Raw genomic sequence first — 15,614 nt, forward strand, 5'->3', positions numbered from 1 at the left:
ACCCTTAGTGAGTTAGGAACAAACCCAAAGGGGGCTCTGGTGACGGGCTGAGCCCATGGCACCTAGCTCCTGAGCCAGGAGGATCCCTGGAACCTCTCTCCTCAGCCCCAACAGGGTGCCTGACGCCCTAGAGCTCTGCTGACTCCTCTTCTAGGACTTAGGAAGGGAGTGGACCTGTGCCCTACTGGGGCTCCTGGGGTGACACCCACGGAGATTGGCATGCACCAGAGCCAAGCTCCTTCCCTGGTCTCAGTCTGGGAGGTACAGGGAGATGGAGCTGGCCCTGGCAAGGCCAGTCACCTTGGGCAGGGAGCGCGCAGCCTGGAGCAGCTTCCGCCGGTGCTGTGGGTCGCTGATGCCGATCTCCCGCAGGTCCTGTTCTTCCATCACATTAGACCCCTAAGAGCAGAAAGGAGGACGTTAGGGCCCCTCTGGAACTGACAGTTGATGGCCAGGTCAATTCTCCTTCACTACAAGCACCAACAGGGTGTGGGCCTGGGGCCCCCAACAGGAGGCTGGGCACACTACAGGCAAATCTGCCAGATGCCCACTCCTGGGACAGGCATGAGGTGTCGACCTGGGCCAAGACACATGGGGTGAGCAGGATGCCAGGCCCTGCCAAGAGTCCTGGCTCCCTGGGTGTACATGAGCATCCTTCTGGGAAGCAGGTTCCACAACCAAAGCAGGTTCCAATCCAAAGTGAAGAACTTGTGGCCCAGGGCCAAGGTGCCTCACAGACGTGATTCTGTAATTCCAAGGCTGCAACAAGCACCTCAGGTGGGCAACTGGTTTTAGAGGCAGGTACCAGAGGAGCCAGGCTCACCTTGAGGAGTGGAGTCAAACGGGGAGACTTGGAAGATGTCTACCTGAGAGGGGTTGGACTGCAGGGCTGAGCCTGATCTGGGCAGTGACCACTGAGCTCCCTGGGCCCGCCCGCAGGCTGAGGTGGAGAGGCGGCAGAGTGCTGAGTGGGTGCTGAGGCTGCTGGGGCCTGGCTGGTGCTGTGTGCTTACCTCCCAAGTGACAGGGACGGAGCTTTCACATGGATCATCCCATGTCATGCTCATGGCCCTGCATAAGGGTCTTTTCAACCTGTTTTATAGATGAGGGAACTGAGGCTCCAGAGGTCAGAAATTTCAAGAGCTCACACATCTGGTGGCGGAGCTTAGATGTGAACCGGGCAGCCCGACAGCTCCATGCTCCTCGCCCCTATGAGGCTGATTCACTATGATGCGAGTCATGAGAGGAGTTTTCAATTACATTTCAAAATACACAGTGTGGCCAATGACAGGAAAGCCATAGGTGTGGATGCCCCAGGACAGCGGGATGTGCTCAGTTCACCTCCACACAGACAGGACGTGACTCGCTCTCTGGTGCCTTTCCTCACCACCTCACCGCTCACGTCCAAGGGGACTGCAGCCCATCAGCGTGCAGGCCTGCCCCTTTCCTGGGCTGCGGGATCATCCGGACTCGGGAAGAATTTATCTAGCCAATTTCCTGCAGGAGAAGGTTTGGTTCCAAATTCCGTGGCAGACAGCACGGCATGAAGAGCCCCCAATGGGCATCATTTCTGGAGGGGTTTCAAGGAGGATATATTTGAAATGCTCTTTTTTTAGGTGTGTGGTACTAGGGATTGAACCCAGGGGGTTCTGCCATGAGCTACATCTCCAGCCCTTTTACGTATTTTTTTGAGACAGGGACTCACTAAGTTGCTGAGGCTGGCCTCAACCTTGAGATCTTCCTGCCTCAGTCCCCCGAGTAGCTGGGATTACAGGCATGTGCCACCGTGCCTGGCTTGTGTATTTAAAATTCTTATGGGTGTTTGTGCCCCTTGATGATGTCAGCTAGGTTCCCCTGCTGTCAGCAGCCAGCAGCGTGAAGGAGAAAAGGCCCATCACTACAATTGCAACCGGAGCCCTGCCTATCAGAACCAGATCTCACCCGCAGGGAGGCTGCCGTCTTTGCACATTGTTTATCAAGCATTTATGCAGCACTGCCCCCTGCTGCGTTCTACATTCTGAGTCTCTACTGAAGGTGCTAATGAAGTGCACTGGCCTAAGCACTGCAGTCAACGGGATCTGTTTAGTGTCTTCTATTTCTTTTTTTTTTTTTGGCAGCAGGGTTGGGGTGGTGGTGCCAGGGTTGAATCCAGGGCATTAACCACTGAGCTACATCTTCAGCCCTTTTTTAATATTTTATTTAGAGACAAGAGCTTGCTAAGTTGCTGAGGCTGGCTTTGAACTCGTGATCCTCCTGCTTCAGCCTCCTGAGATACTAGGATTATGGGCATGCATCACCATGCCCAGTTCTGCTTACCTTTTTAAAAGTTCCTAACTCTAAGTGCAATCTGAAATATCCCTGGTCTCAGGCCTGGCCTGCACAGCATAGAATTCATGGCTGGCCTGGTCTAAGTCCAGTCCCTGAGAACAGGGGGCAGTAGGCCCTCAGTCGCAGAGCTGTGCTCTGGGTTACAGCTTTTCCCTGTCCTGACTCACTCAGTCCCCATAGCCACCTGGTCTGTGTCCTACTATAGATGGAGACCAGGAGGCAGGCTAGGCAGCAGCCTGGTTCCCCAGCCTGTAGTCTTGGTTGCAGCCTGCTTTTAAGAGCTTGGCTTGGACAGTGGCTCCCTGGCATGGAGCAGGGCTGAGGTCCCTGAGGAAGGCACAGAGCTCAGGGGATGGGGAGGGGCTCCCAGAGCGCTCACAGACTTTCTGCCCAGTATCCTTCAGAGCCCTCTTCACTATGTGATTTAGAAAATGCCCTTTTACATCTTGAAGGGTATCTCCTTGCTGATATTTTGCTTGACTGCAAGTAAGGTCTTCATTCAACAAATAGCCTTTTGAAGGGCAAGGTCTGACAGTGAGACACCCTTTCAGCTACAGGTGACCAGGGCTGATTTAAGTTCTTCACTAAGGGTCGTCGAAAGGCTATTCCAGGCCTGGAGGAGGGACCAGCCCAGGACTTTGGCTCCCTGACTGCTGCATAGTCTGCTCAAAATTCCTGTGTGTGACAGGCTAGGGCACAGGGCAGGCAGCAGGGAGGTGTCCTGGGGCAGAGGCCTGTGTGCCCCAGTAAGGCCTGGCTGACTGTCCACACTTGACATGTGTCCAAGGACCAGGGAAAGTTGGAGGAGACACCATTGATTTAAAAAAAGAAACAGAAAAGGAAAGAAAGAGGCTGAACGGTAGCTGCCCCTGTGGCAGACCTCTCAGTAGGTCTCTGCGGGTTGTGAAGATGGGTGACAACCGGCGAGGTCTGGCCCGGGAAGCCAGGTGCTTTTCCTTCTACTCCTCCCACTCTTCCAACTGCCCTCTGACCCAGGCAACAGTCCAACTCCCTGTGGACACCAACAGGGTGTCCTATAGCTCTACTCGGTTCTGACACGTCCACCTGGAGAGGGTGCAGACCTCCCAGGTTGAGGCTCAGTGGCCCAGGACTATCCCCACTGCAGATGCCAATCCCAGTCAGGTGTCACCCGTGCATCTGACCCACTGGCTCCACAACCCCTCCTGGGCTCAGGCACTGGCTAGAATGGTTCACAGAACGAGGGGCACTCTCTACTTACTTCTACTCATTCATTATAAAGGATGCAGCTCGGACTGGCCAGATGAGGGAGATGCCCAGGGCAGGTATGGGGAGGCACAGGAGCTTGTGTGCCCTCTCAGGTGCATCACCCTCTTGCACCTCCTCATGGCCACCAACCCACAAGCGGTCCCATCTGCTTTGTGTCTGGATGGAGGCTTCATTATGCAGGAATGCTGGGCACTGTGTTCCACTCAACCTTCAGCCCCCCTCCTTGGCCAGGAGCTTGGGGGTGGCATGGGGCTGAAGTTCTGACCTTATAATGGCTTGGTGGCTCCCTAGGAGGCCAGCCCCCCTGCTGAGGCTCTCCAGAGGCCCCAGCCACCAAGCATCTCATTAGCATACGAAGGGAGATTCCCAGCATTTTGCAATCTTCCTGCCAGGAAAAGACAGGAAGACCCCAACACACATTTCTTCTTCTATCACACTAGCACAGTCCAGGAGTGGAGACACTGGAGGGCAAGAAGGGTGCAGAGTGAAAGACACCATCACCTCAGGGAGCCTCAGGGCTGAAGGGCAGGCTGCAGAGGGCAGGAGGGTTTTGCATGGAGTGGGCAGAGGGCAAGGCCGGGAGGGCCCAGTGCAGAGAAGCCCAACCCTGGGGAGTTCAGGAGTGAAGCCAGGCTGCAAGGCAGGGGGTGACAGGGAGGGATGGCTGCTGAGGGGCCAGGCCAAGGATCTATGCCAAGGGGAAGCTGTTCCATGGAGTGATGGAGAAGCTGCCCCGCAGTCAGCTCACAGAGCCCAGATGAGAACTGAAGCAAAGTGAGGTCACATGTGAACTCTGTGAGTGACAACGCTGCGGGCGCCTCCCTGGTCTGAGCAGGGGAGCTGGAGGAGGGCGACTGTTAGAACTGAAGGACGAGCCCAGGACTCTGAGCTCCAGGAGCCCCATCCACATCTGATTCCTGCCATGGCACTGTCCTCTGCCCACCCACCACTGCACAGAGTGGCATGGGGCAGGGAAGGACACAGCAGCCACCCACAAGCTCGACTGGGAGAAGCAAGGCTTCATCTGACTTTGTTGCTCGGAAGCTTCACCCTCTCCTAGATGAAGACGTTTTCAGTGTGGGACGCTTAGTGGACCCCGGGCACCAAGTGATCAGATGCCAGCAAACATCAGGTGAGCTGGGCTCTCCATTCCTGCCAGCTGGGAATCTAGGCTCCAAAAGGTGTGCATTCTGGTAAGTCCAAAGCCCAGACTAGCACACTCAACCCCCAGCCCTTGCCTGAGAGCCATCAGAAGAAGGGCAAGGCCAGCAGGTGCCTGGAGATGCCAACATGGTGCAGAGAGGTTGAAGCGGGCAAGTGGCCAGCTCTGCCTCCAATCAATGGCAGGAACGTCTCACGGGTCCCCATCCACCTCTACCAGCCCCACCAGGTCCTTCCTTGAACTCAGCAGCAACATAGATCACTGAAAGAAGTTCATGGAGAGAAGGCACACAGGAGCTGCTGCAGCAATTATGACCTCCCCATACAGCGCAGATCGGCTCTGCTCTGGGAAGGGGCTGAGCCTCAGTAGGAAGCACTGAGGCACCTACTCCTCTCGGGCAGAGCCCTCCTCCCTCATGTGGACATGTGTGCCCTGTCAACTCTGTGGTTTAGATGTATCAGGGCGCTGTGTCCAGAGGACCTGCTAGAAGGAAAACAGATACCCACCACCTGACATACCCAGGTCAGATGTCCTTGTATTTTAGATTGCCCTGGATCCCTGAGGCAGGCAGGGCTGTTTCCACCCAGAGCACCTTGGACACACCTATGCTGGAACACACCCAGTGCACTGAGACTGTGTTGATGTGTCCCCAGGAGAGGTGGCCAGTGCCCTGGAAGCAGGTCACCTCCGTACAGTCTGCCCTGCACACCTGCAGGCTCCACATCTGCTGATCCAACATACAACAGACGGAAGGCAATCATCCCTCCATAACCGCAGGTTCCAGGACCCAGATCTGAGAATGTGCAAGTCCTTTACATAAAATGGTGTAGCGTGCACATCACTTGTGCATGCCCTTAGATTTAGATCACTTATAACACCTAACGCAATGTGGATGCTATTACATATGTGAGTTCTGTATTTTCTTTTTTTGATTTTTTTCATTTTTGTACTAGGGATGGAACCAAGGGCCCTTTACCACTGAGCTACATCCCCAGTCCTTTTTTACTTTGAAATAGGATCTCAATAAATTGCTCAGGGTCTCTTTAAGTTGCTGAGGCTGGCCTTGAACTTGAGATCCTCCTGCTTCAGTATCCCAAATTGCTGGAATTATAGGCATGCGCTCCATGCCTGATCTACAATTTGTCTTACGTACTGTTTTAGTTACACTCTTCTTACCTACTCCCTTTTTATTTTTTTGGTACTGGGGATTGAGCCTAAGGGCACCTAACCACTGAGCCATATCCCTAGTTCTGCTCCTTTTTTTTTTTTCTTTTAATTTTGAGATGGTCTCACTAAGTTACTGAAGCTGGTCTCAAACTTGTGATTCTCCTGCCTTAGCCTCCCAAGTTGCTGGGATTATAGGTGTGCACAACTGCATCTAGCAATTTTCATGTTTTTTGGATTCATGTTTGTGAAATCCAAGAATGTAGATGGCTATTATGAAATAACTGCATCTGTACTCAGCATTACAGACTTTTCCTGCTTGTCCTTATTCCCTAAATAAGACAATATAATGACTACTGATGTAGGGCCCAGGAGCTCTAGGACACCCAGAGAGAGGGGAAGAGGGAGCTGAATCTGGGGCACTGGGCGGCAGGGGCTTCCCTGGAAGGTGAAATTAAGTTGAGCTGGGCCCTGCAAGATGGGCAAGGGCAGGACAGGTGGAGGCTGCCACAGAGGCAACCCTGTGAGGGCCAAGAACAATGCTGCTGCCCACACCATTGATGGCCAAGTGTTCCTGGCACTAGCCAAGTGCCTAACACTGGTCTCATCCAATCCTGCAGGAGGTAGGAGAAAGCCCCATTTTACAGAGCGGGAAACCAAGGGAACTAATTACATGCCCAAGTTACCACATAAACCAGTGGTGGAGCTGGGGAACCTGCATATCTGAGGGGCCTGGTGTGGTGGGGCAATGGGCTACAGGAGTGGGGTGCAGTGGGAGAAGCAGACCTCATTTAAAACCACCACCAGAAAGCCTTGAGAGGGAGGTCAAGGCTCCACTCAACCTCCAGGTCTCCAGAGGGAGTCTGGGAAAAGGCTGCGCCAGGAGCTCCCCCGCTCCACAGCAGCAGAAGGGCCAGGGCTGCCTTCCACACGCCTGGCCCAGGAGAGCTCCCGGAGTCCAGGAGGAGCCTTGGAAGGGATCTGAAGGTCGTGGTGTGGAGGGACAGTCCCGGGCCCTGCTAGTGGCCACAGGTCAGCCCGCCAGCATCAGACCTTCACACAAACCAAGGCCGTAGGCAGTGGTGGAAGTGTGACTCCTGGGGGAGAGCTGCACTAGGTGGCACTCAGGATTCGGCCAGGGCCCCCTCCAGCCGCACTCGCACGGTTGGTTTGTCGTTCCCTGCCTGCCACTGGGCATCAGAAGGCAAAGGCGAAATCTCCTCTCTTGGAGGAGGAGGAATGAACCAGCCCTGGCCTGGATGGCAAGGTGATCTCCCGCAGCCTGCCTCCTCAGGGTTACAGGTGCAAGGTACGGTGGGAAGGGGAGCTCCCCAGGGGCTGGGGGCTGGTGAAACCTAGACACACAAAAGAATGTGAACAAGACAAAAGCAGGTTTCTCAAGGTTGGGGGGAGGACTAGGCAAGAGCTGAGTGCAGGGACAAAGCGGTGCTCAGCTCAGGGGGACTGATTTGTGGGCCTGCCTGCTCCTGGGGGCAGAGCTGCCAAAGCTCATTGGCAAGCCCTGGGCAGATGCAGGAAGCCCCGCCCACCAGCACCAAGCTCTTCCCAGCCCCTGCTCATTCGTAGTCCTTGCTCTCTGAGGGGTATCTCAGGGCTTCCCTAGGCACAGGAAGGTTCCATGTGCTATTTACTCCATCTCTGTCTTCTAGAGCGGGGCAGATTTCCACTGGGACCCGCCTCTGTCTTCCCATATCAACCTTTTTTCCCGCCTCAGTAGAAAACTTAAAAGAGTCATTGTAAAAATTTTGAAAATGAAAAGAAAAAAATATATGTAGGCCACCTATAAATCCACGGTGAGGGTGGGCAGACTACCATACTACCATTATGGTGAATTTTTCTAAGTGAATGAATTATCTTAAAAACCTATGATTGGGAACACTTCTACCACTATAGTGTATTTTCTAAGCTTCTATTTTAAAAAGTTTTTAGCAAAATTGGAATTGTAGGGTGTGTGCACTGTTTTTTAACCTGTTTTTTTCACACACCAATACACCACATGCAAACATCTCCCTGTGATACTGAGCTGTCTTCGTGAATGCCTGCAAAAACTGCACACACTCCACAAGCCCATGATGCACCTGCTGCCAGATGCTAGGCTACTGCCGCTGCAGGTGGTCCTCAGAACCTGGTCCTAGGCACGGTCATCATCAGAGCACCAGTCACTAAGCACAGGGCCCTGGTGTTGGCCAGAACTGACTCTTGGGCTGGTCATAACTATAGCTGTACCCTCAGAGGTAGCAGGAGAGGAGGAGCACCCACCGTGCTTCCCAGCCCAGACCATGCCCCAGGCCTGACAACTGGGGCGTGTGCACCAGTTCAGGGGCAGCACGAAGAACCACTGTGAGAGGGGACAGAAAGCAAAGCTCTCTGATGTTCACACCAAATCTCATCAGCAATGGAAGGCATGCTCTCTGAAGCCACACAGCAGTCACCTGCCCAGGGGCTGGGGCTTTCTGAGTGCCATGCTGAAAGGCGGCTGGGGTATAAAGGCATAACAACTGGGTCCTAATACCAGTCTTGTGGTCAGTGTTTTCACGAGTCAGAACCCAGTGAACAGGAATAAACGCTCCTCCTCACAGAGTTGGAAAGGAGCCCCACGCCAACACCCCTCTTCAGCTCAGCTGGCAAGGAGAGGTGCTCAGCCTTGACCCACACCTCCCGCATCCTGCCTGGCCCAGACCTTGTCCTTCCCTCAAGAGATAAAACTTAATGATGATAGTCACTAGGAAGAAGCAAAAATATTATCAGTCCAGGTTCCTGAATTCTCTACAGGTGACTTTAGGAGACTTCAGGGGAAGGGCTCTCCAGGGTGCATGCAATGCACAGGGTTTGGGGGGCTCTCTTCTGAGTTTCACGGAAGCAACATCCCTTCTGACTTGTTCTCCCAGCCAGGTCCTTGGTGTTCCCTCTGTGGGCCAGACATGGCACCCAATCATTTGCTACCTATCATCTGAAACACCTTCCTTTTTGAGGTCTTGGCTGAGATCAAGGTGCCATATTCACCTTCAAATAGGCAGGGAAGGTTTGCTGGGTCCAAGCAGCCTGAAGTCAAAGGAACGGGTGCCAGCTGGGTGTGGTGGCACATACCAGTAATCCTCTTGACTCAGGAGGCTGAGGCAGGAAGATCTCATGTTCAAAGCAACATAGACACTCAAATAAAAATAAAAAGCACTTGCCCGGTATGAGCAAGACCTTGGGTTCAATCCCTGGTATCACACACACATGGCTTGATGGCCACAGCAGCGTTACTTCAAGGATCTGAGGACAAAAGTAGAGACAAGGCAACTAACTCTGCTTCCTGCGACAGATTGTTGCTTGCCCACTCTGTTGGAGAAAGTACCAGCTTACACGGACAACAATGGTAGGCTTCACTCTGATGCTCTATGTCACCACACCTAACAATGTGTCCCCTGCAGGGCTTATGGCCCATGAAGGAAGTGGGTTAAGTGTAATCCCATTAACCGAGGACAACCAGGAGATGGAGTAACCTGCCCTAAGTCTCAGAAGGAGGATGTGGAGAACCCAGGTCTCCTTTACTGCTGGTCTCTGCTACGAAGTAGAACTATGAGTTTTCTCCTGAGCACTCCTAATCCAGTTTATTGAACTATGAACCAGCCTCAAGTGTCATGAGAGTAGGTTGTAGGAGCCCTTGCCACCATGGGTCGGGCTGCACTGGTGGCTGTACTGGTGGTTGTGCAGGCCTAGAGGGTGGCAGTGGGCCTAAGTCAATCCAAAGGCCTTACTTGGGACTGATTCCTTGCCAGCTCCTTTCTCAGCCTTTTGTAGAAAGATTCCCCGCCCGGAGCAGATGAACAGAATGGTCTGTCTACCCTGGCCATGCCTGAAAGTGATGTGCACACCTGACCCGACAGGCCCCAGTGCCAGGCTTGGACCTTGCAGGGATGTGCTGAGCACAAGCCCAGAGGCAGCCCCTCCCTGGGAAGAGGCCTGGGGACTAGAGTAGGAGGCAGAAGAACCACCCTGAGCCCAGAGAACCTGGCTTTCAGTCCCAGCTCCATCATCTGTTTGTGGAGCAAACTTGGGCAGATGACTAAATCCAAAAGCCTTGGACTGCAGGAGACCAGGGATGAGGGCTTCAGGGATGCCCATGAACCCCCAAATTATAACTGATATCTAGTGTGCTAGGTCTATGACTCTGACAGAGACATAAGCCCAATGCCCAGTCCCCTGGGCTTCGCTTTCTGTACACATACACAGTGACCCATAATGGATAATGGTAAGTGAAAGCTGCAGACATTCAGGCATGCCAGGGAAGACACTGCCACTGCCACTCACCAAGATGTCAGCCAGTCCACTTCCATCTTAGAGTACAGCAGTCAAGTTAGTAATCATGAAAATAAGCATTCAAAGAGAGTTCTTCAATTACCTTCTACTACCGTACAGGGTACCTGGGGCCATCAGAGCTGTCTCCTGCATAATCCAGCTACTGTCACCCTGAATAACTTCACACAGCCAGGCAGGCAGAGGGAGGGCCAGTGGGTGCAATCATTGGCCCAAAGTGAGCTGCCCATAGTCTGCAGGTAGGAGTGCTGCCCTCGCCCGGTTCCTGCGCTTATGAGAGGGCGGCAGGGAGTGGGAGACCCCTGGGCAGCACTGATTTCTGGAACACCTGAGGAATTTAGGTCTTACCTGACCACAGCATTCAGGAGGCAGAACCCACACTGAGGACTTTCCAAGCCCTTGCTCCACAGAGCCTCCTACATCAGCCCTACTGTAGCTGGGCAGAGTAAGTCCTAACTTGGCAGCTGGCTCCCACAGGGCTACGCAGAGAGCTGGGGCTAGGGCCAGCCAAAAGGAGGCCCAGGCAGGGCTGTTTTGCACACAGCAGTGGCCCCTTGGGCCTCGGTCAGAAAACAGCAAAAGAGGATCACTTGAGGAGGGGTGAAGAGGGAGCACAAGGGCCAGGGTAGGAAACCACAGGCACCAGCACCCTGGCTCAGGTGAAGCGGCTCAGAGGGCTCAAGAGTAAGGACGGAGCCTGGGGGTCAGGGACAGGAAGGGCAACTCAGGGGTTTGGGGACCTGGTTGGAAAGTTTCACAGATGCTAATAAAGAAGGTCCTCATGGCCCAGCTTCCACCTTTTAGCCCTGGCCCCGGCCCCATAAGGGATCACCCCTCTTCACCTGTCAACATTCTCCCACGTGGGGAGCAAGTCTCAGAAGCAGACAGGAACATGGCAGGCACCCACCCGCCATGTGTCTGAAGTCCACGGAGGAAGAACTGGAGGAGCAGAAGGCCTCTGACTGTGGCTACGAAGCAAGACCTTGCCAACAGTATCTTTCTAACCTGTCCTGGACCTGCTGCCAGACTCCCCTCCTTCTTCACATATTCACCCTTAGTCATGACTGCCCCCCACACCACCCCTTATTCAACTACACCTGGAGATCTAAGGTGCACTTGGATTCAGGGGCCTGTGCCTGGTGAGGCAGAGACCCCTGCACACACTCAGGACTCAGAGACCTTGGGACCCGCTGCCCTGTGGCTCCCAAGGCCCTGAGATCAGGCTTAGCACCCCTCTCCTGTCCCACTAGGGCCCTGCTCTCCACACCAGCCTCTCCATGCCCACCACAGGCAGACTCCGGCCCCTCCCAACTGCCTTTCTTCTCGCTAGAGTCTTCCTAAGTCCCAGGTTCAAGGATGGACAGATTGGGGCCAGTGCCCCTGTGCCTCTGCTACCCAGCCATGACTCTACCATGCGGTACAGGGTGAGGGAGGCCTGGGAAGCATGGGCTCTGACTGCACTCCTGCAGTACTTAGGCGCCTCCACCCACCCTTCACACTTGGCTGCTCTTTGGTTTATGTGTTTGCTTTCCCAGCTGGACCATGATGTTCCTTAAGACACCTACAGTATCTGCTGTTCCGATTTCACATCCATTCATAGTAGGAAATGGAGAAGATGTATTACACTCCAAAAAGAAAAATGAAGCCACTCCTGAGATCACCACTAATAACCTTTTGGTTTCCTCCCTTGTACCTCCCATGATGGAGGTTTTCTTTGTGAAAAATTAAGATCACATGGCAGGAACTTTTGTGTCTCAATTTCTGCATTCAACACTACAAGGTGAACAACTGCCCACATCAGGTACACTCCAGCCTTAGGACCCTGTCACTCACACATCGACCCTTCTGCGAAGAGAGGTCAGGCTGGCTTCAGATGCCGAGAGCCACTCTGGCATGCTTGGAGTTACATATCTGCCAACCGCTGGTTTCCTCCCTTCTCCTAGGAAAGCCCATTTCCTATGGACAAGCTCTGTGATGAAAGTGGAAGCAGTTATGGTGCATGAGCAGAGTTGCGGGCAAGGTGGCAGACATGGGAGCCACATTCCCACACCTGTCTCCCTGGCCCTGGTGAATGTCCCATCAGCACTGCCCTGACCCTGACCCTGACCCCTCTAATCAAAGGCTCCTCCCACCTGCAGGTAAGACTGCAGTTCACTGCTTGCTGGGCTCAACCAGCCCATTGCAGTGGGAATAGCTCAGAGTAAGCGGTGAGGCTGGACAAGACATGACCCAGGGACCACAACGGAGGTCTTCACTGTTCTTAAATGGATTCTGTGCAGCTCTGAGAGGTAAACCTGAGACCAAAGGACAGAGGCCACAAGGAAACAGATTTTTCTTTTTCTTAAGGAAACAGATTTTGACTCCATTTGAAGAACCCTCTAAATCAGCCAGAGCCAGGCAAAGAAGGAGCGGGCTATTATTCTGTAATGTAGTGAATCCTTGGTCACTAGAAAAACAGTATTGCAGAGGTTATCCAGAACGAGTTCAGGCATGGAGAAGATGACCAGACAACATGACTTTAAAGTCCCTTCACCTGAGAGGGAGCTGTGTGTCTCAGGTGTGTGACACTTCTTACGTTGCAGGGAAATTCCACAGCACCTCCTCATCTGGGAAACATCCCTTCTTGATGTTCCCAATACGTCTGGGGCCTGGCTTACCAGAGCTACTTGGCATCTGGGAAAAGCATCTCTAGGGCATTTCAGAACCCAGGGAAACATTTGTGGCTGACTGAAAACCAAGTCACTTGGGGATACACCAAGCTAACACGATTGAAATTATACCATACACGATGAGGGAATGTTCCAATAACAAAAATGCTCCCCTTCCTGTGCTTTTTATCTCCTTTTTTTCTGGTTGCCAAAAACTTAATCAGCCTTAGGACCCAGCTGGCAGCTGTCATGCAATTACCCAGAATGCTCTGCATGACTACTCAGGCCACTCCAGGTATCTGAAGTCACATGCCTAGCCCAGATGCACTCAGCTTGCCTCCTTGCACAGTCTCCACCTGCTGCTGCCACCAGAATTGAAAGCCCCTAGAAGGGCCCTGGAAGGACTGAGCTGCTGGCCTCCTGTGCTGGGGGTCCTTGCAGCAGAGGCTCTATACTTTGCGTGGACATCTGGTCCAGAGCTACACTTCTCCAAATGCCCACCCAGCTGCTCTGGTCTGGAGCCCAGGCAGGGATAGGGAGGCAGTTTCGAGGAGTCTTGGGCTCTTCAATCCTGGGAACCTTAAACTTCCCACAAAAAGGGCTTCTCTGTGGTGCTCAAGTGCAGGAGAGACACGCTGTGGTCTGAGACTATTCTCACTTGCACATCTGATGGGCAGCCTAACTTAGGGGTGGCTCAGAGAGGAAAGGCCCCTGAACACTCGGTGCCAGGGCCACCCTCCCTACTCACTGGCTGAGCCCACCTCCATCCCAGTTTGTCATCCTTTCCCAAGGAATGTGGTGAATCGGAGTTATGTCACAAGAACCAGAAATAACACTCGGTTTAACTTTTAAACAGAAAGAAAAATAAATTGCTATTTCAGACTCAAGATTTTTAAAAGTTGAGAAGTAACTGGCCCAAGATGGTTTTGTTTTGTTTGGTACTGGTACTAGGGATTGAACAGGGGTGTTGTACCATGGAACTACATTCTCAGCCCTTTTAATTTTATTTCTTTATTTTTTTTGGTGGTGCTGGGGATTTAATCCAGAGCCTTGTGAATGTGAGCCAAGCACTCTACCAACTGAGCTATAGCCCCAGTCCCAGTCCTTTTAATTTTTGAAAATTGCTTAGTGTCTCAGTTGCTGAGGTGATCCTTCTGCCTTAGCCTTCTAAGTTGCTAGGATTATAGGAGTATGCCCTGGCCCAAGCCAGCTTTGGAACAGTGGTTTGTACAGACTTTTTTGTCTGTCCTGGAGATGGAGATGGCTTTGGGTGAGCAGAGCTATGCAAGTCAAGTTCCCTCCATAAGTAGCAGGCCAATTCACCGGGCAGGTGCAGAACTGAATCTGGCCAACGGGAAACCCACAGTGGCCCCACTAAAAAGCGGAGGGCAGTAAGGGGCCCTGTGCTGACTTTCACTATGGCCCCTCATCCCTGGAGGCCAGGCAGGAGGCCAGGGCTAAAGAGACCTGCTTCAGAAGGGCAGGCGAGTCAACTCTGACCTAGGTCCACATACCCAAGGACTGACTCAGGGAACCAGGTCTTCCAGGAAGCAAAGAAGAGCAGGGGCAGCACAGGGTTTGCTATGTTCACCTTAAACCAAGCCTCCAAAATAACCTGTGCAATAAGGGATGCTGGCATATAAGTGGTCACACCTACCACTGAACCACACAGAAGAAAGAGGTGTGTGACAGTGGTTAAGCAAGAACCCTGGGCTCAGAATGCCTGGTGCACATTTCTACTCTGCCAGCTACTGACAGTGTGACCCTGAGCTAGCCATTTCACTTCTGTACCTCATTCCCCTCACATGGAGAATGGAGGTGAGAACAGTATACACCTCAGGGATTCTGGGAAGTCACAAAGCTAGCACACTGAGCCACTGAGAGTGGCACCTAGCCCCCACCAAGCACCAATGACAAGGGTCAGCAGTTGTGGGTGGGCACTGCTGTGACATCATGTGCCTGCTCTGGGGATGCCCCAGGCAGGGCTTCCAGGAGAGGGACAGTGATGCTCCCTGCTCTGAGCCACCTTCTTGACTGAGAGAGGTAACACTGGACCCTAAACCCAGGGTCCTAGCTGGTTCCCTACTCCACAGGGAGCCGGTGTAGAGACACCATGGTTTTTCTTTTTGACCCCTGTGGTCTGTAAGAGAATGAGAATTACACCTTCAGAAAAGCAGCCAACCCTCCAAAACATCAACTCAGCCTTTCCCACGGCCAGGGGCATGAGGTCATGCAGGGAAGGAGCCTTTGCTTCAGTGGCAACTCACTTGACAGCAAAGTTTTGGGAAATAAAAGAAATTCCTGGTCTCCAGCTGAGATGGGATATGGAGTCACCACAGGATACCTACCTATCCTGTCCACTAAAGCTCCTGGTGGCTACAAGGGTCTGAGTCAGGGACCCTACTGACGGAGCTTTCCCCATGGAACACATCTGGGGCAGAGGTGGAGGGGTCAGCATCTGCACAGGCAGGACACAGCACCTGGCTGATGTCCTAGGGTCACGTCAGGGCCATTCATTTGCTCTTCTTGGATCCGGGACTACGTACTGTTTAAACTCTGGCCAGGCCCCAGAGGCCCAGGGCGGTGCTTCCACAGAGCAGCGCTGGCGCTGAGGCAGCCCACAGGCACTTACCAGGAAGCGGACATCGTCAAAGCCATTCAGAAGCAACTTGCTCTCATACTGCTGCAGCCCAATCGACTCTAGCCACTCCCCGACGCTCTGCTCCAGCGTCCGCGAACCT

The 15,614-nt window shown here is 53.2% G+C and overlaps 1 protein-coding gene across 8 annotated transcripts in view; it reads right to left on the reverse strand.

Moving 5' to 3' along the window:
* Positions 1–15,614, reverse strand: part of ANKS1A (ankyrin repeat and sterile alpha motif domain containing 1A) — a 184,938-nt gene that overhangs the window by 12,763 nt on the left and 156,561 nt on the right. For all 8 annotated transcript variants that reach the window (XR_013765076.1, XM_079147206.1, XM_079147210.1 and 5 more), the window contains 2 exons: positions 15,506–15,612; positions 301–399 (listed from right to left, as the gene is read on the reverse strand). Coding sequence is in view for 7 of the 8 variants with exons in the window: in XM_079147206.1 (XP_079003332.1) it covers positions 301–399; positions 15,506–15,612 (206 nt within the window). In the remaining variant the exon portion in view is untranslated. The remainder of the gene's footprint in view (positions 1–300; positions 400–15,505; positions 15,613–15,614) is intronic.

This window comes from Sciurus vulgaris (assembly GCF_902686455.1).
Source record: "Sciurus vulgaris genome assembly, chromosome: 7".
Taxonomy (NCBI): domain Eukaryota; kingdom Metazoa; phylum Chordata; class Mammalia; order Rodentia; family Sciuridae; genus Sciurus; species Sciurus vulgaris.